A 19,508-nucleotide genomic window follows, 5' to 3' on the forward strand; every position below is an offset into this window, starting at 1 on the left:
GGAGTGCAGAGTATTAACCACTCCGCCACCAAGGAAGTCCCTAGGTCTTTGTTTCTACTTCTGAAAGTTCTGTGATGTGTGGATGAGAAAGCCTGTAAAGTATACAGTCTTCAGAGGAAATTAAGATTAGTTTCATCTAAAGAATAATCATTTTTACAATGTTTTAAGGGCATTTTATAGGGAGATATATTCTCTTTAATACAAACCCTAAAGAAATTAAAACTAGGTTATCAGCTATGCAAAAACCTCATTTCAACCCTCAATATATTTATGGAAATATCTGTTTGATAACACCTACAATGTATGTTTTATCACATGCCTACATGATGATATTTACATAGGGAAATAACCTAATTGCAATATTTTCAGGTAAACGAATAACCTGCCACAATTCACCCTTGTGAAACAGATCATTTGAGTAAATACTTTGAATTACAGACTACATTTTTAATTTGAAAATCGCCACCACCCAGAAAACAAATCTAAAATCACAGATGGTGGCCACGAGAGGCTAGGTGAAGTACTCCATAATGTGGTGATCTCAGCATTTATTTGGTGTAGGCAACTGGCCAACAGGGATCTTGATCTGACTCGAGCCTTTCCCCTGACAACACGTCCTATGGAACAGCCCACAGAGTCACAGCAAGTTTAAGTTCCTGTTATGACTGACTCCCCCAACTGCCCTTGTGATAACCATTTTCCCCTGTCACCCAAGGCTTTCGCCTGGTTCTTCTTTGGATGAGACATGCTTCCAACAAGGAAGCCTACCCATTCCTGTTTTTTTCAGTTTGCACTGACAAATGCAGCCTGAACCCAAGAAGCCAAAACATTTCATCCATGGACCCTAATGAAGGCACACGCCTCAGGGCATGCCCCATGCTCTCTGCCTGCACCCCTCCTTGAATTCTGACGTGTTCCCTCCAGCTGTATCCTGTACCTCCTCCAGAACCTGTGAGTAATAAACACCTCCATTTCACGTTCCCTTGCAGTCTTTTACTGAGTTGCGGCTCAACAATCGGTATCAAGAGGCTCTAGTTAACAAATGCTAAATTTAAAAAGTCACAAGAGTGATATTAGACAATTGTATCAAATGTATGAAGAATAATTAACAGTAATTCTATACAATTATATTGTTCCTTGTTCTCTGTCATGTGTGTGTGTGTGTGTGTGTGTGTGTGTGTACACTCGGAGGTTTGACACAGGGAGGGAGAGGACAGTAGGAGAACCAGCACTGACCTGGCAGTAAGAAAGTAGCAACTACAGCTTCCCAAAGATGAGCCTCTGGGCTGCAGGTCACTGTACTGTTGCTGGCCCTCGGATTTTTGGAATAAATTTCCCTACATCCACGAAGTTACTGGCCTCTCTAATGAAAACATTCTGCCATTTGAAGTTTATACTCATAATTTCCGCTCAGGATTCAAATGAACTTACAAACTCTCATGGGGTCCAACACAGCCTCCATGCAACCCGTAATGATCCGCTCATCCTGCTATAAAATACCAGAAAACATTCCAAACTCTAATAAATCATGCCTGAGGGAAAAATACGTATGAAGACACCCAAGGAAACACTACATGCAAAACACCATATTTTCATTCATAGTGACCACAGACCAAACACCGTCATCTCCAAAAACTACATAAAAGAGATGTATCTAGTGATGCGCATGCCACACAGAGACCCCACCATTTCCCAAGGAAACACTCCAAATTCTCTCTTTCTTATCTTTTGTATCAGTGCATCTGAAACTTTATTTGCAACACAAAATACTAAAAAATACAAAAGGTAACCCACAAAATGATCTCTGAACTTTTCCCTGTGTTACTCTAAAAATAGCACAGTGATTCCCTCCCCAGGCCCCCCCTGGACAAGGAAGGATTTATTACTTGCAGCAATTAATAAGAAGACCAGAGTTCTTTCACAAAGCAGTGTCCTTGCACAATGATCCTTGATCTCCCAAAAGACCGACACAAGTCACTTGTGGAGTGGATGCGGTAGGGCACCCTCTAGCTCCATCGCCTGAGGACAAGGCACCCATCCTCCTGCACTGAAGGATTCCTGCAGGCTCAGCTCAGGGAACACATCTAACATTGGAGAAAAAAATGTTTTTCTCTGCCTAAATCCACTGCCTTCTTTCTTCCCGAGGTATGACCATGAACTATCCGAATAAACAAATGCATGGAAACCTCAGTGTCAGCAGCTAGGTCCCAGGGAACCTGAGCTAAGACACTGTGGCACCTCAAACCATGCAACGCACCCCACATCTATCCATAAACCTAATTCCAGGTGCTCCAGCCAGAAGTGAGACACCCGTCGCCAACAGCTCCACACACCCTTTGAGCCCACAAGGGACAGGTGCACACATCTTGATGCCCCGACTTGCGGCCATGTCTCTGCTGCAGAGCCCTACAGGCTTCCCTCCGATTTCCCCAATTTTCTACCTGTTCCCAAAGCACTCACGGGCAAACAAGGCTGAAAGACACAAGGACCTCTCAGCAAAGCCATCGCAACAGGAATACACACAAGCTGCCACCTAAAGGACACTGGGCATTCAGTATGAAGGTCAAGAAGTCGGCCCTCCTGGGAGAACTGACCAGCAACTGGGGTTGTTATGAAGTCCAGTTACAAAGGCATTGGAGTATAGTGAGGAAATCTCCAAGACAGACGGTTCCCAGGGTTTTTATCTCCTGTTCTCCCCACTCACAGGTAATTAAAAGATACCCTAGCTCATTGGGGGGGGGGCCTCCTACATGCCCCCTTAGGTTCCCAACATCTGCACCCTCAGAACAGTGAAATCACTATCCCTGACTCAGAGCAGATGAGCTACTGTTAAATCAAGGCTCCTGTGCAAGGTGGCGCCTGGCACCTGGATGGGCACAGCCTGGAACACCTGGGGGCTACAGTAAAGCAGTGACAGAGCACACTAAACATGGGGACAGCTCAGGACACTGCAGGACACCAGTTCTGTAGGGCTTTTTAGGACTGCCTACATCTTTTCCTCCCATCCTTGGAGGGAGAGAAACACGGTGCGCCCTTCAACGAACGGAAAAGGGGAAAGACTCCAAATGATCAATGGAGAAAGGCATTTCTGATGAGGGGGGTTGATATGGAGGCAATAAACCCTGGTGAATGTGACAGAGACTAGCTGGAGGGGATGGTGGGGCCCTCTCAGAGCCTAGAACTGAAGGAGGACAAAGGCCTGAGCCATGGTGACTTAAAGGCAAAAGGTTAAAACAGGAACTAAGATCTGACACAGAAAAGGCACCCCAGGAAGGACCCTGAGTCAGACCAAAAATGGACCAAGCAAGATGACTGGCAAGAGACAACCCGGAAACTAACCCCATGACCATCAACCTGAGACTGAGAGCCACGTGACAGAGCCGTTCTCCTGGGTTCCCTTACCCTGCTGCTCTTTACCCAGGCGCTCCTTCCCAATAAAGTCTTTTGCTTTGTCAGTACGTGTGTCTCCAAGGACAATTCATTTCTGAGTGTTAGACAAGGGCCCACTCTTGGGTCCTGGAAGGGGTCTTCCTTCCTGCATCAAAAGTATGAACGCTACACATGCACATTTTTACCAAGTGGGCTGAACAAACTAAAATTAATCCAGAATTACAGTGGCCATTATGAGTATCATTCCATCTCCCCAGACTCGTTTTCCTTTAGACTAAATTTGAAGACTGCAGTTCTAAAATTAAACAAGACGAACAGTATATTTATTTTCACGGGTACCTGGAAGCTTCCAAACAGGAACAAAATTCTAAAATTGCCTCTTTGCGAAACACTTTCTGAACTGACCAAACCAACCAAAAAGCCAGAAATGAACAAAATAGCTTCTGAAGCCTTATGCTACTAATGTTTTCCTCCCCCAACTTGACAACCTGTGTGTTTTCTCAGAACCCTTTGTTTCAGACTCCACCATACAACGGTGGGAACCTTAGCAGGGCAGGAAGGATTGAACACAGTAAACTCTTACACAGAGACCAGCAAGGCAGTTTTCCCACACTTTCCTGCAAGTCACTGTGCTCTCTGGTGAGACCCTCAGCTGGACCCGACGATCCCCTGCAGGTCACAGACCAGCCCTGATCCATCCCCACGCAGAGCAGAGCCCCTCAGCCTCAGCCCAGATCTCAGCCCTCAGGAATGGGGGGACTCAGTCATGATGCTCAATGGTACACACAGATTAGAACATACTGGAGATCCTTAAATATTATTTATTAAAGTTGGGCCCCACCCTGATAACATGAAAGAGGATCTCTGGTCAGGCGGCACACATGTATTTTACAAAATGCCTCATCCATCTAATATGAAGACTGCATTGAACACCACTGATGGACAAACTGATCATGAAAATGTGGTGTGTATATATATAGAATGCAATATTGCTCAGAAATGTTGCCATTTGCAACATAGATGGCTCTAGAACGTACTATGCTAAGTGAAAAAAGTCAGACAAAAACAAATACCACATGGTTTCACTTATATATGGCATTTTTTAAAAAAAAGTGAAATACAGTGAAGAGAGACTGGTAAAACAAACATATGATTTCGAGAAAGGGGTAAAGGGGTGAGATAAGAGGGGCATTATTTCAGGGACTTCCCTGGTGGTCCAGCGGCTAAGACTCCGTGCTTCCACTGCAGGGGGTTCGGTTTAGATCTCTGGTCAGGGAACTAAGATCCCACACGCCAGGCGGTACGGCCAAAAGAAAAAAAAAAAGTTAAGAGGGTCACATTTAAAACTGCACAATAGATAGGTCACAGTGATGCAATATACAGCATAAAGAATATGGTCAATAACATCATAATAATTTTGTTTGGGGACAAGAAGGCTACTAGACTCATTGTGGTGATCATTTCATAATCTATACAAATATTAAAACAGTGTAGGGTTTCCCTGGTGGCGCAGTGGTTGAGAATCTGCCAATGCAGGGTACACGGGTTCGAGCCCTGGTCTGGGAAGATCCCACATGCCGCGGAGCAACTAGGCCCGTGAGCCACAACTACTGAGCCTGCGCGTCTGGAGCGTGTGCTCCGCAACAACAGAGGCCACGATAATGAGAGGCCCGCGCACCGCGATGAAGAGTGGCTCCCGCTTGCTGCAACTAGAGAAAGCCCGCGCACAGAAACGAAGACCCAACACAGCAAAAAATAAAATAAATAAATTAATTAAAAAAAAAAAAACAGTGTATAGTGCACCTGAAACATTATATTGTACATCACTTATATTCCAATTAAAAATAAAAAGAGAGGGAATTCCCTGGCAGTCCAGAGATTAGGACTCGGGCTTTCACTGCTGAGGGCCCAGGTTCAATACCTGGTTGGGGAACTAAGATCCCACAGGCCATGCAGTATGGCCAAAAAAAAAAAAAAATTTTTTTTTAAAGTAAAAACAAACTCCATTGTGGAGAAATACCATATAAAACTAACGTATGTGGCAAAGCCAGGAACCAGGGCTCATACCTCACTTGGTATCAGAATATACATTTTTGAGAAAAAACACACAAATATATGGCAAAGCTGATCCAAATTTTAAGCCTTCTGGAACATAACAGAATTCTTTCCAGAAATTTGACAAATGTAATGAGTGTGATCAACTTTGTAAACAATACACAGTTTTGTGGTCATGAAAGTATTCATATAATATGGAAACGGTACAAGTGAGTCAAGGTCTTTCAGCAATTACCTCAGCACACACCACGAAGAATTCATACTAGACAGAAATGACAAATGTAATGGAGATAAATGTTCAAACAATGCTCTCAATGGACTTAACGATAAGAAAATTTACACTCAGGGGATCTAGGTTCATTACTTATGAAGATCAACCAAGATCAGATAGGACTCGGCATTTCACTGCCATTGCCTGGGTTCAATCCCTGGTCAGGGAACTAAGATCCTGCAAGCAGCATGGAACAACAGGAAGAAAAAAAAGAAAGGCTACTTAAAAAAAAAAAAAAACAAACTAGAGACTGTCATACAGAGTGAAGTCAGTCAAAAAGAGAAAACAAATACCGTATATTAACGCATATATGTGGAACCTAGAAAAATGGTACAGATGAACCCATTTGCAGGGCAGGGATAGAGACAGAGATGTAGAAAACAAATGTATGGACACCGAGGGGGGAAAGTGGTGGTGGGGTGGGGTTGGTGGTGTGATGAATTGGGAGATTGGGATTGACATGTATACACTAATATGTATAAAATGGACGACTAATAAGAACCTGCTGTATAAAAAAAAAAAAACTCATGAGATGGTGTCTATCAATGAAGCAAGGATACCTGTGGAAAAACCTAATTATCTGCATATTATTAAATGTTTTTATTCAATTATTTGAAGTTTCTTGAAAACGGTGTATTCTTATTAACGACCTATAACCTGAAGTTTGAAATCTGCTGTTATTCTTTCGTTACTTGCTATTCTTTTATCACCATGATGGTCTTAGGGAAGGGATGGGTAAGATGAAAGGACCTACTTCATTAGGTGGGATTTATTCATATCCAGCTTACTGTGAAAAACTAGGACACTCATTTTAAGGTGCAATGTTATAAATAAACTTGACAGCATGGGGAGGGGCAGAGTATAGATATAAAACTATTATCTAAAATATAGTGGTTTTTGTGGTCATGGCCCCTTCTCTAGATTTGCTATGACTGAGGGCTATTGCTGATGATTATAGGAAAGAGTTACTCTACCAGATGATCGTGAAACACAGTACAACTGTACACTGAGAGAACGAAGTTTTCATGAGTATCATGATGGTAGAAAAAATGGAGGGGAACAATGTTCTTCTGTCCTCTTAAAAAGGAATAGCTGTTGTATATCATTTATTAATGAAAATTAGTATTATTTCTAGACACTGAAGACACAGTGTTACAGAAGTTTAATGAAAGGAACTAGAGTAAAGCATGCTTGTAAGGGATTCAAAAATTAATGTAATGTAATGTAATGTTTCCTTTATAATCCTGAATGAGTCATAAGCTTTCTATTGACCCCAGTGTATCCCACCTCTTTGGGGCACTTCATAATACATAATACATCGTTAGGCTCTCTAGGTTGAGGGGCATCTAAACAATTTCTTTCCACGTTATATACAAAACGACGTTCAACTTTGGAAATATATATTCATAATCTGCATTTGACTTATGAACTCCAAAGTGTATCCCTGATTATTTCTGGGGCTACTATGAAAATATCAAGTCAGTGGAACTTCAGATTCAAGCTCCCTACAAACTGCCTCTCCTTACCTGAATATACACAAGATTATATTTCTACATGCTTTTTTTAGTGCTGAAGTTAGACCCATGGTTTGCATATCTACATGAAATGAAAATAGAAATATAGTAAGCATATAAAAACTATGAGGAAATAAAAGAACATTTCATAAATAAGGATTAAAAGGATACAATCTATCATTTGTGCTTGCAGTGCTCAGAGAAATAACTGGAAAAGATCAAGGTTCATGAGTTTCCTCTAAGAATGAACATACACAATGGGATTTATAAACTAGAAATTTCACGTATGCACTCCCCAAAATATTTGTTGGTTTTTTTTTTTAGGTTTTTTTAAAAAAATACATTTATTTGTTTATTTTTGACTGTGTTGGGTCTTCCTTGCTGCGCACGGGCTTCTCATTGTGGTGGCTTCTCTTGTTGTGGAGCATTGGCTCTAGGCACGCGGGCTTCAGTAGTTGTGGTGCACAGGCTTAGTAGTTGTGGCTCGCAGGCTTTAGAGCACAGGCTCAGTAGTTCAGGTGCACGGGATTAGTTGTTCTGCGGAATGTGGGATCTTCCCAGACCAGGGCTCGAACCCATGTCCCCTACACTGGCAGGCGGATTCTTAACCACTGAGCCACCAGGGAAGCCCTATTTGTTGTTAATTTGTACTTTTGCTATTTTTTAAATTAATGAATTTATTTATTTATTTATTTTTGGCTGCGATGGGTCTTCACTGCTGTGTGGCTTTCTCTAGTTGCTGAGCGGGGGCTACTCTTCGTTGCGGTGCGCAGGCTTCTCACTGCGGTGGCTTCTCTTGTTGCAGAGCTCCGGCTCTAGGCACGCAGGCTTCAGTAGTTGAGGCTTGTGGGCTCTAGAGCGCAGGCTCAGTGGCTGTGGCTCACGGGCCCAGTTGCTCTGCGGCATGTGGGATCTTCCCGGACCAGGGCTCGAACCCCTGTCCCCTGCATTGGCAGGCGGATTCCTAACCACTGTGCCACCAGGGAAGTCCCTGTACTTTTGCTTTTTCTGCTGGAAAAAGATGGAACCCCACACAAAGTTTAGTTTGGAGGGCTTTCTTGGGAGACCAGGGTGGACCAAGTTGTTCCCAAAATGGCTAGAGAAAGCAGAGAATGGTGATGTTCTTGCGTTACGGTGGATACAAGACTGGGCTGTGGTGATGGTATTTGCTTGTGGTGTGAACCTACAAGTCCTGCCAAGGGATGGAGCGCTCAGGCTTTATTATCAGCCTGCCCTGATAACATGCACAGAAGAGGAAGAGCTTGTACCGAGTCTTAAAGGTGTCTGTAGTCAGACCTCAAAAATGGAGTCAGACTCACAATGTTTTGGATTCATTTTGTACCTCTGCCCTCCAGAAAAACAAGAGCATAAATCTATGTTGATTTAAGGCATTTAGTTTGTGGTAAGTTGTTACAGCAGAAATAGAAATTTTAAAGAAATGATGTATATGGAAAATCAAAAGAATCTACAGAAATTTCTAGAAAAAGTATACAATGCAAGGTGTCAGGATACAAGTACCCCACTCAAAAATTTATTGAAATTTTATATAGTAGCAATTTACAAATGAATACTGAAATAAAAAATGTAATATCTCTTTAAATGCTCAGAAAAGTAAAACTAGAAGAAAAATATGTAAATCTAACAAAACATGGACTTTTATATGCAAAACTACAGTGGTCTGAAAGAAATCAAAGATGACATTTCATTTAGGTCATTTTAGAGAAACATACCACAGTCAATGAATTGCTAGAGAAACATACCATATTCACTGAAGGTAAGACACAACGTAGAAATGATGACAAATCACCTCAAACTGACATACAGGTTTAACGCATTTCCAAACAAAATTTTTGAAGATACAAACAAGATTTTTCTAAAATAAATATGGAAAGGCAAAAGAAATAGAAGAGCTGATATATCTGAAAAATACTGAAGTGGTTGGAATCACTCCACACGATAAGATTTATAATACAGTGACAGTAATCAAGACTGTGTGAGATTTCTCGAGTGACAGACACATAGACCAACAGAACAGAATGAGGAAACCAGAAACAGCCCCACAGGAGTACAGTGTACCCTTGAACAACACGGGTTTAAGCTGTGTGGATTCACTTATACATGCATGTTTCCCAAAACACACTATCACAGTACTACAAGGTCACAACTCAGTTGAATCCAAGGATGCAGAACCACGGATATGGACAGCCAATATTAAGTTATACGTGGATTTTTGACTACTCGGGACTCAACACCTCTAACTCACTGCACTGTTCAAGGGCCACTGTACTTCCAACAGATTTTTGACTAAGGTACCAAGGCAATTCAATGAATGAAGGATTTTCAAAAACTGGTAGTAATCAATAACATGTTCACAATGGGGGAGAAAACTCCATTTAAACTTCACACCTGTACAAATATTAGCTCAAAGGTAATCACTGGTTTAAAGGTAAAATTATAAAACTAAACAACAAGACATTTAGTAAAAACACTGCAGAATAAAATTTTGATACCCTATGGATAACTGCTCTTCTAAAAAACTGCTTACATATATTATCTGGTAAACATTTCCAAACATTAATTTTTTTACTGAAGTATAGTTGATTTACAACGTTCTGTTAGTTTCTGCTGTACAGCAAAGTGACTCAATTATACACATATATACACTCTTTTTTTTTTTTTTAATGAGTATAGACAAACACTCTATTTCTGTTTAAAATCTTCACATTTTGATTGTGGGGTTTTTTTTGGGTTTTTTTGTTTGTTTGTTTTTATTGAGGGGAGAATTTCTTAAATTTATTTATTTATTTATTTATTTATTTATGGCTGTGTTGGGTCTTCGTTTCTGTGCAAGGGCTTTCTCTAGTTGCAGTGAGCGGGGGCCACTCTTCATTGCGGTGCGCGGGCCTCTCACTGTCGCGGCCTCTCCCGTTGCGGAGCACAGGCTCCAGACGCGCAGGCTCAGTAGTTGTGGCTCACGGGCCTAGTTGCTCCGTGGCATGTGGGATCTTCCCAGACCAGGGCTCGAACCCATGTCCCCTGCATTGGCAGGCAGATTCTCAACCACTGCGCCACCAGGGAAGCCTACACTCTTTTTTATATTCTTTTCCATTATGGTTTATGCCAGGAGACTGGATGTAATTCCTTGTCCAAACATTAATTTTTATTAACCTAGGGTAAAAACACCTTGGGCAATTTATTTAAACAGTGTTTTACAAGCATTTTCAAAAACCATATTGCACAATGGAACATACGTGTGCCACAGGTAAAGAAATGTAATAAATTATTAGCATGAAGAAAACTGTATTGTTTCCTAATCAAGAAATTAGGAGTTTCAAGAGTAAACATTCGCTGTTTTGTTAAACAGTCTGAATCCATTTTATGATGTTTGACTACTGACAGCTTTAGGCAGCAGGACAACCTCTTCCTATTCTACCTATGTGGGCAAACTAATTTAAAAACAACAACAACAACAAAAAACCTGAGGACTCCCTCCTTTGATACAAACTGAAAATTCAAATCTCATCAAGTGATCTCCTTAACACAAGAAGCCATTGACCATTCCCTGTTCTCTTAAACCATTTTTTTTTTTTAAAGAATTATTTATGTATTTATTTTTGGCTGTGTTGGGTCTTCGTTTCTGTGCGAGGGCTTTCTCTAGTTGTGGCAAGTGGGAGCCACTCCTCATCGCGGTGCGCGGGCCTCTCACCATCTCGGCCTCCCTTGTTGCGGAGCACAGGCTCCAGATGCGCAGGCTCAGCAGTTGTGGCTCACGGGCCCAGCCGCTCCGTGGCATGTGGGATCTTCCCAGACCAGGGTTCGAACCCGTGTCACCTGCACTGGCAGGCAGATTCTCAACCACTGCGCCACCAGGGAAGCCCTCTTAAACCATTTTTTGAACACCTTGGAAGTCTCCACCCTTCCCATAGAAAGCTGAATTATATAACAAACATTCTCATAACACTTCAATATAAGTATCAGTCTCAATAATCAAACCAAATTCTGTGTGGGGTTCCACCCTATTCCAGTGAATGGTCACAAGTGCAAACCAGCAACAACAAAAATATGTCTTAAGGGTGAATACATGAAATTTCTAGTTTATCCACCAAACAAAAATGTCCCCATTGTATGTGGTTCATTTTGAAGAGAAGACTCATGAACATAGAGCCCTAAAAATTATTTCACTGAGCACAATAAAGGACAAATATGATACTGATTTTTAAATTTTTCTATTTTGCACATGATTACTATTTTCCTACTTTCTCTTCATCTAAATCAAGGTGCATACCATGACGTTTATTTAGACACATAAAAGAACAAGAAAAAATACATTCATATACTGCATACTCAAGAATGGGGAGCAGGTATTAAGGAGTGTTTAAAAAAATAGCATTCCCAAGGTAGAGTAATGCTGTAATGTTCTGTTCAGTATGGACTGTCTGATGATTAGTAGGATGTGAGCCCCGAGTGAAGGTTTTTCGCATTCATACATTCATGAGGTAATCTCCAGAATGAATTCTTTGGTGAATACATTCCTTGTCAAAAGGCCAGGCCACAATAATTACAATTACTGGTTTCAATCAGGAATGAAATTTCTAATAAAGCATAAGTTGGGGACACCTGCTAAAAGCCTTGTCACATCACTACATTATTAAAGTCTCTCACCTGTATGGATTGCCTGATGGCATTCAGTCAGGCTAGAAAGCACACTGAAGAATTTGACATGCTCATTACATGTCTAAGACTGCTCACCATTATGAATTCTCCGAAGACTTGAAAGGGTTGAACTCTGACGAAAGACCTTGCCACGCTCATTGCATTTGTAAGCCTTCTCACCATTATGAATTCTCTGATGACGTACAAGGTTTGCATTTTGACTAAACACTTTGCCACAATCATTACTCTTGTAATTTGCTCCATTATGTATTTTCCAATGAATTCGAAGTTGGAGGTTTTGACTAAAGACCTTGGCACACGCATTACATTTGTAAGGTTTCTCTGCAATATGAATTTCTTGATGCCTTGTAAGGGTTGTCTTCTCACAAAAGACTTTGCCACACTCATGACATTTGTAAGGTTTCTCTCCAGTACGAATTCTCTGAAGAAGAATGCAAGGACTGCATTTCGATCAAAGACTCTGCCACACATGTCACATTTATATGGTTTGGATCCTGTATGGATTATCTGATGATGCCAGAGAGTTGAGCCATGATGAAAAGTTTTGCCACACACATTACGTTTGTAAGGTTTCTCTTCAGTATGAATTCTCCGATGAATTGCAAGGTATGAATTTTAACCAAAGACCTTGCCACATACATCACAATTGTGTAATTTCTCTCCTGTATGGGTTATCTGATGCCTGCTGAGGTATGAGCCCTGATGAGCGGTTTTACCCACACTCATTACATTTGTAAGATTACTCACTATTATGAATTGTTGGATGACTCGCAAGGTTTGTGTTTTGACTAAAGACTGTGACACACTCATTACATTTCTAAGGTTTCTCTCTAGTATGAATTTCCTGATGAAGTCCAAGGACTGCATTTTGATGACTGACTCTGTCACATACATCATATTTATATGGTTTTGTTACTCTATGGATTATGTCATGCCTACTGATGCCAGAGGAAGAAAGAAAGGTTTTCCCACAGACACTACATTTTTAAGGGTTCTCCACAGTATGAATTCTCTGATGAGTTACAAGGTCTGGATTTTGACTAAAGACCTTGGCACACACATCACATTTATGTAATTTCTCTCCTGTATGGATTATCCGATGTCGACTGAGGGTTGAGCTCTGATTAAAGGTTTTACCACAGTCATTACATTTGTAAGGTTTCTCTCCAGTATGAATTCTCTGATGAACTGAAAGCTTTCTTTTCTGACTAAAAACCTTGCCACACTCATTACATTCGTAAGGTTTCTCTCCAGTATGAACTCTTTGATGAATTACAAGGTCTGAATTTTGACTAAAGACCTTGTCACATACATCACATTTATGTAATTTCTCTCCTGTATGGATTATCCAATGTCGAGTGAGGATTGATCTCTGATTAAAGGTTTTACCACACTCATTACATTTGTAAGGTTTCTCTCCAGTATGAATTCTCTGATGAACTGAAAGCTTTCCTTTTGTACTAAAGACCTTGCCACACTCATTACATTTGTAAGGTTTCTCTCCAGTATGAATTCTTTGATGAATTACAAGATCTGAATTTCGGCTAAAGACCTTGTCACATACATCACATTTATGTAATTTCTCTCCTATATGGATTCTCTGATGACTCCTGAGATTTGAGCCCTGATGAAACGTTTTGCCATACTCATTACATTTGCAAGGCATTTCCCTGTGTGGGCTCTGGTCTTGTGTCAGTATTGAAGGATGCATAAAATATATATTAGAAATGTTGGTTTGGACAGGAGGAGAAATTCCTTCAACTGGTGAAAATGAGGAAGTACTGTTGATACTCTTATTAGCTTTATTAAAATCATCAATTTTCTGTTTACTTTTAAACATATGCAGTTCATCCTGAAGGCTTAACACAAGTCTATTTCCAATATGGTTGTTTCCCGCATCCCTTCCACCATGTTGACTTCTTCTATCAGTGACATTTTGGTTATGGGATGTAGGGATATTTCTGTAATTTCTTTCATCATGTCTCCACTGAAATCCAAAGTCAAACATATTCTCCTGTATTTCCGAGAGGTAAAAAGGTTTGATTTCCTGGATTTCATGTCTTCCCAAAATCACTGTTTGGAATACTCCTCCTCTATCAATGTTTGATTTTAGTTGTAATTTCCTTATCACGTGTATATGAGAAATATCTACAAGATACAAAGAACCATACATTTCCTATTCATTACACTGCATGAATAAATGTTTCATGTTGAATATATGATATTAAACAAAAGTAACACTTTTATCAAACAGAGTTACGAAACTTTTCAACCATGATGATAAATTTTTGAAGAACAGTAAAGAATAGGATTCTTCACTACAGAAAGAGTGATTACACGTAATTCAAATTAAGTTCAGCGTAGCATCGTTTCAAACACCGTGACAAAAACATTCAAATGGAAAAACTTACATTAGCTCTCAAAAACGGGTATTTTCCACTGTGACCACAAAGCACATACCAACTAACAGTAAACATACAAATACCAGAAGTTTAAAAAGGAAATCTTAAGGGAGATGCAAGAAGAAGTGAGCTATGTAACTAATACTGCTATTCAAGCATCCCTGCTGGAAATGGTTTCTGAGTCATCACGGCTGCACATATTGATTTAGGTCATCTACTGACAAAGTTTTTCAATGGATGAAAGGGAATCATTTTTACAGTGTAATGAGGAAGGTGGAGGGATGGATGATGAAGTGCTGTGGAAACTGGGGAGATCAGGAGAACAACTTAAATACGTGACCAAACAACAGTGATTCTAACCACATCAAGAGACAATGGAAACGGACTCCCCTGGTGCTCCAGTGGTTAAGACTCTGCACTTCCAAAGCAGGGGGTGCGGGTTCCATCTCAGGTCAGGGAAATAAGATCCCACATGCCACAGGGTGTGGCCAAAAATAAATAAATAAATAAATAATACAAAAAGAGAGAGAGAGAGAGAGAGACCATGTAAAGAAAGACCAGGACTGATAACGGGACTGAGTGGAGGAGAGGGAATAATAAACATGGGGTATCGTAGCTTGTGATTGCATATATGTGTGAATAAAACTGTACGAGGCAACTAAAAATAATGAGGTTAAAAGAAAAGAAGAGGACTTCCCTGGTGGTGCAGTGGTTAAGAATCCACCTGCCAATGGAGGGGACACGGGTTCGAGCCCTGGTCCAGGAAGATCCCACATGCCGCGGAGCAACTAGGCCCGTGCGCCGGAACTACCGAGCCTGCGCTCTACAGCCCGCGAGCCACAACTACTGAAGCCCACGTGCCTAGAGCCTGTGCTCTGCAACAAGAGAAGCCACCGCAATGAGAAGCCCGCGCACCACAAGGAAGAGTAGCCCCTGCTCGCCGCAACTAGAGAAAGCCCGCGCGCAGCAACAAAGACCCAACGCAGCCAAAAATAAATAAATAAAATAAATAAATTTATTAAAAAAAAAAAAAAGATACTTGCACTCCCACATTCATAACAGCAGTAATCACAATGGCCCAGGCATTGAAACAACCTAACTGTCCAACAGATGGATGGGGAACAAATCTGGGAGATACACAGAATGCAATTTCATTTACACATAAAGAAGAAAAAAATCCAGCTATTTTTAACAGCACAGATGGCCAATGAGGGTATATACTCAGTAAAATTATTCAGAGAAAAAATAATACTGAATGATCCCATTTATGTGCAAAATATATTTTTTTAAAAAGAGGCATGCTGGGACTTCCCTGGTGGTCCAGTGATTAAGAATTCGCCTTCCATTGCAAGGGACGCGGGTTCGCTCCCTGGCTGGGGAACTAAGATCCCACATGCCAAGAGGCAAATAAGCCCAAGCGCTGCCTCAACTGCGCCCGCGAGCTCTGGAGCCTGCCCGCCACAACTAGAGAAGCCTGCGCGCCACAATGAAGACCCAGTGCAGCCAACAAAAAAATAAACACATAAATAAAGTAAAATTAAAAAAAGAGGCATACTAAGAGCAACTTAGAGTAGAACAGCTGTTACCAAACTCTGGTAGCAGAATGGGGAGATATTAGTCAAAGGAGTAAATGGCTGAGGTAGCAAAACAAGCAGACAGGGCTTGAGACAGCTCCTTGCAGGTTCTGAGGTGCCAGATGGAATGAAAGAGCAGCAAGTGTTTTCCCATCTTCTGATTAGGTCTTCAAAGAACACAAGATGGGGGTGGAACCCAGAAAGGCTCAGGGGCTGGAGTCTGGAGGCATCAGCTCTGATCTATATGGACTGAGAACTGAGCATCCAAGGGAATCAAGTCCAAAAGGAGAGCTGAGGGAGCAACAGACCCCTTTAAAACAACCCTGTTTACGCTCCTCAAAATCAAGCAGCAACAAGTTCACAGGGGCCAGATAGCCGAGTGCTGTATATCATGATAAAGACTTTGCCTTTGTCTTTGGTGGAGCTCCCACACCACTGGAGGGGGAAAGGATACATTTTACATGTTGAGGGACCGAGTGATAACTAAGGGAGAAGAAAAATTTCCTCTCAGACTTGACAACGAATAGATTTCTGTTTTCGCAAACAACTCTCCCATTTGGTAGAGTTTCCCAAACGCTACTAATGCTGCAGTGGGTCTGGAAACATATTTCAGAAACTCATCCACCGCGTGCCTCCTTCTCAATGCAGAGGGAACAATGAAATATGCAGACGTCTAACTCTCTTCCAATAGGTACTGAATCAAAAGCACAGAGGTAGAGCACAGGGAATGAAATATTTTAAAAGTTTCTGCTTGGGCATTAGACACACTTAATCACTTAAAAAACTCCTGGTGTACCGCGAAGTGGCCAGATCGTCTGAAGAAAGGGAATGTTTAAACTCCTGATGCTAAATCAAGAAGCTTTTCATGCCTCAGTCAACATGGCTTTGAGCTCAGTTAACCAAGGCAGGGGATTCCAAAAGGGAAACAGGGGAAAATGCAAAGATACCCTCCCGACTTTTGGAGGGAAGTTATCCTCACCCAGGGAGAGCAGGTTCCTGCAGGTCTCCAACATCACGTCCCTGTACAAGGCCCTCTGAGCAGGGTCCAGGCATTCCCACTCTTCTGGAGAGAATTCGATGACCACATCATTCAAAGTCAACTGTCCCTTAAATAAAAAAACATTTCACCAAGAGGACATGAGGAGAGTTCTTATTTCCATACAAAATGAGTAGAGGTAAAAGATCAATTAGATTGAAGTATGTATTCTCACAGATCCATGGAAAGGTATTTGAAGCTAATTGGGTGTCTACTTTTAACTTCTTATGCTTTGTCATAGAGATTACAATATCCTTCAAATAGATTTACCCTTCTCATTTTTGTGGGCAATACATGAAATACATACAAATAAAAATTCAACACCGGGCTGTCCATGTGGAAGTGTTAGATATTACGTTCTATACACTGGGGGATAATCCTCCTCCTGGATGTGGAGGAGCATGAGTGGTGTCTTCAGAGATGACAGAGTCCACAGTGGCTTTATAAAGAAAGCTCAAAACCTCCAATTATGATGACGATAACAGCAGCAAAGAGGAACATTATATGAACACTTCCTACATGCTATGCATTACTCTAAATGTTTTACATGTATTAACTTGTTAGCAACATCAAAGCTCATTAAAGAAAGATCTTTTCCCAATTTACAGAGGAGAAAACTGTGTCAGAGACACTCTGAAAAACTCGACTGAGTTCAGGAATCTAAGGAATCATACAGTAAGCACATGAACTTGGTTGGGCTATACCATGGTTGGGCTCTGGAACTGAAGCTTAAAAATCACAGAGTTAAGTAACACATAGAGCATTAAAACTTCACTGACAGATGATTACCTGAGAAAACTTTAAAGAAGTTCAAGGTAAACAACATGGAACAGCCTAAAAGTTCATTATATACGTGTACACGCACACATACACACAAAAAGTTAGTAATCTTATTACTATTTAAACCATGAACATGATACTGTAGAAAAAGTTCAAGGCCAGGGAATATATTAAAGATATAATATGAACTGCAAAAAGATATCTATAGATTTAAAATCATGATGTCTTTTATCTAAACCATGGACTTGCACATCCATGCACGTATACACACGTCAGTGATAAATTAACTGGAATGAGAGTGGTCTCCTGACAGATTTTCAGACTATTTTTTCATTATCATATCTATTCACGTGTATTTCAGGATATTTCTTACAGAAATGAAAATGTACAAACTGTACTAAACTGAGCTTCTCAACATGATTCTATAGTAGTCTGCTAAAAAAGAAAATAGTACAGACATTAAAAAAAAAATGAGAATACTTTAACTCCAATTTCAATAACTATATTCAAAAATATAAATATAAATCTGTCCATTTGAATTTATACAGATAGGCATTAACAAAGGCCAAAAAGGGTTTCTTTGTTTTTCCACTAATAAAACATTGATTCAAAATTAGAAAAATTTTTTTTAAAAATTAGAAAAGTTATTACTATTATATGTTATTTTAACAGATTAAGAATAAAATTCTCACAATGGTAAAGTAAAAAGTTTCTGGGAGAATTATAAAACATAACAAAAAGGAATATGGAAAAAATATATTGTTATTAAGAAAGAACGTTTCACCAATGTCATGATCAGAAGGAAAGGGTCGATGCATTCCCGCTGGAGTTACAGTGGCGTGAAGGGGGCTGGCCAGGGCTCCTGCCGTTCACCACGGTACAGGGTGCCTGCGCAGGGACCACTAGAGGAAGTAACAGGGGGAAAACAGAGAGCTAGAGCGAAAGACACATCTAAGGACAGGAAAGGCAAACAGCAAAAGGAAGGAAAAAGACATCCCACCCCACAGACAGCAAGAGTGACTGCACAATATCGGACAAAGTAAACAGAAAATCTGACATAAGAGACAAAGGACATTAAGAGACAAAGGACATTACGTAATCATAAAAGGGTCAATTCTCCAAGAAGATATAACAATTATAAACACGTACTGAGGGACGGCACTAGGTAAGGATGAATGCACAGGTGTCAGGAACAACACCTCAGAGTCAGAGAGGATCAGCGTGTCCAAAGAAGGGAATTTCAGGACGGATACACTGAAGAATCAACTGAGAACATGACTTCACCTGAGAAAGAGCCATTTCTTACTCCTTCTCTTTCCTCTTCCTCCTCTTCTTATGGGCTTCTTCCTCAGACCATGTGAGCCTTTAGAGGTCTATCCTGAGAGTTGGAAACAGGCTGTTTAATGCTTGGAATCAACACACCCCTTTCCTGAGTCACAACCACACACACAGGGAAGACCTCAGCATGTGGAACAGACAGTCCCCTGCTGCCCACTGTCCCAGGAGGGGCTCAGGACAGTAAACTCCCACACAGAGACCAACCAGTGAGTTTTCCCACCCTTTCTTCAGATCTTGCTCCCCTCCTGGTGAGGCCCTCACATGCACAGCTGCAGCGGGCACCTCAGCTGGACCCGACGACCCCCTTCAGGTCACAGACCAGCCCTGATCCATCCCCACGCACAGCAGAGCCCCTCAGCCTCAGCCCAGATCCCAGCCCTCAGGAACGGGGGGACCCAGAGTCACGATGCTCAGTGAGGGATCCAGATTGGAACATCCTGGGGAACCTTAAGTATTATTCATGTTGGTCCCCAA

At 41.1% G+C, this 19,508-nt stretch overlaps 2 protein-coding genes and 1 pseudogene across 2 annotated transcripts in view; 1 reads left to right on the top strand and 2 right to left on the bottom strand.

The window, feature by feature from the left end:
* The window catches only part of LOC118885142, a 584,965-nt pseudogene that overhangs the window by 205,188 nt on the left and 360,269 nt on the right, over positions 1 to 19,508 (top strand).
* The window catches only part of LOC118885106 (zinc finger protein 836-like), a 271,742-nt gene that overhangs the window by 137,614 nt on the left and 114,620 nt on the right, over positions 1 to 19,508 (bottom strand). The window lies entirely within an intron of this gene.
* On the bottom strand, positions 12,890 to 13,615 carry LOC118885319 (zinc finger protein 665-like). The gene has a single exon (XM_036833946.1). The coding sequence runs from the start codon at positions 13,613 to 13,615 to the stop codon at positions 12,890 to 12,892; it is 726 nt and encodes a 241-aa protein (XP_036689841.1).

Source organism: Balaenoptera musculus, chromosome 19 (assembly GCF_009873245.2).
Source record: "Balaenoptera musculus isolate JJ_BM4_2016_0621 chromosome 19, mBalMus1.pri.v3, whole genome shotgun sequence".
Taxonomy (NCBI): domain Eukaryota; kingdom Metazoa; phylum Chordata; class Mammalia; order Artiodactyla; family Balaenopteridae; genus Balaenoptera; species Balaenoptera musculus.

What these genes read in the sequence shown, in the direction of transcription:
- LOC118885319 (XM_036833946.1), bottom strand. Translation starts at nt 13,615, where the DNA reads ATGCATCCTTCAATACTGACACAAGACCAGAGCCCACACAGGGAAATG.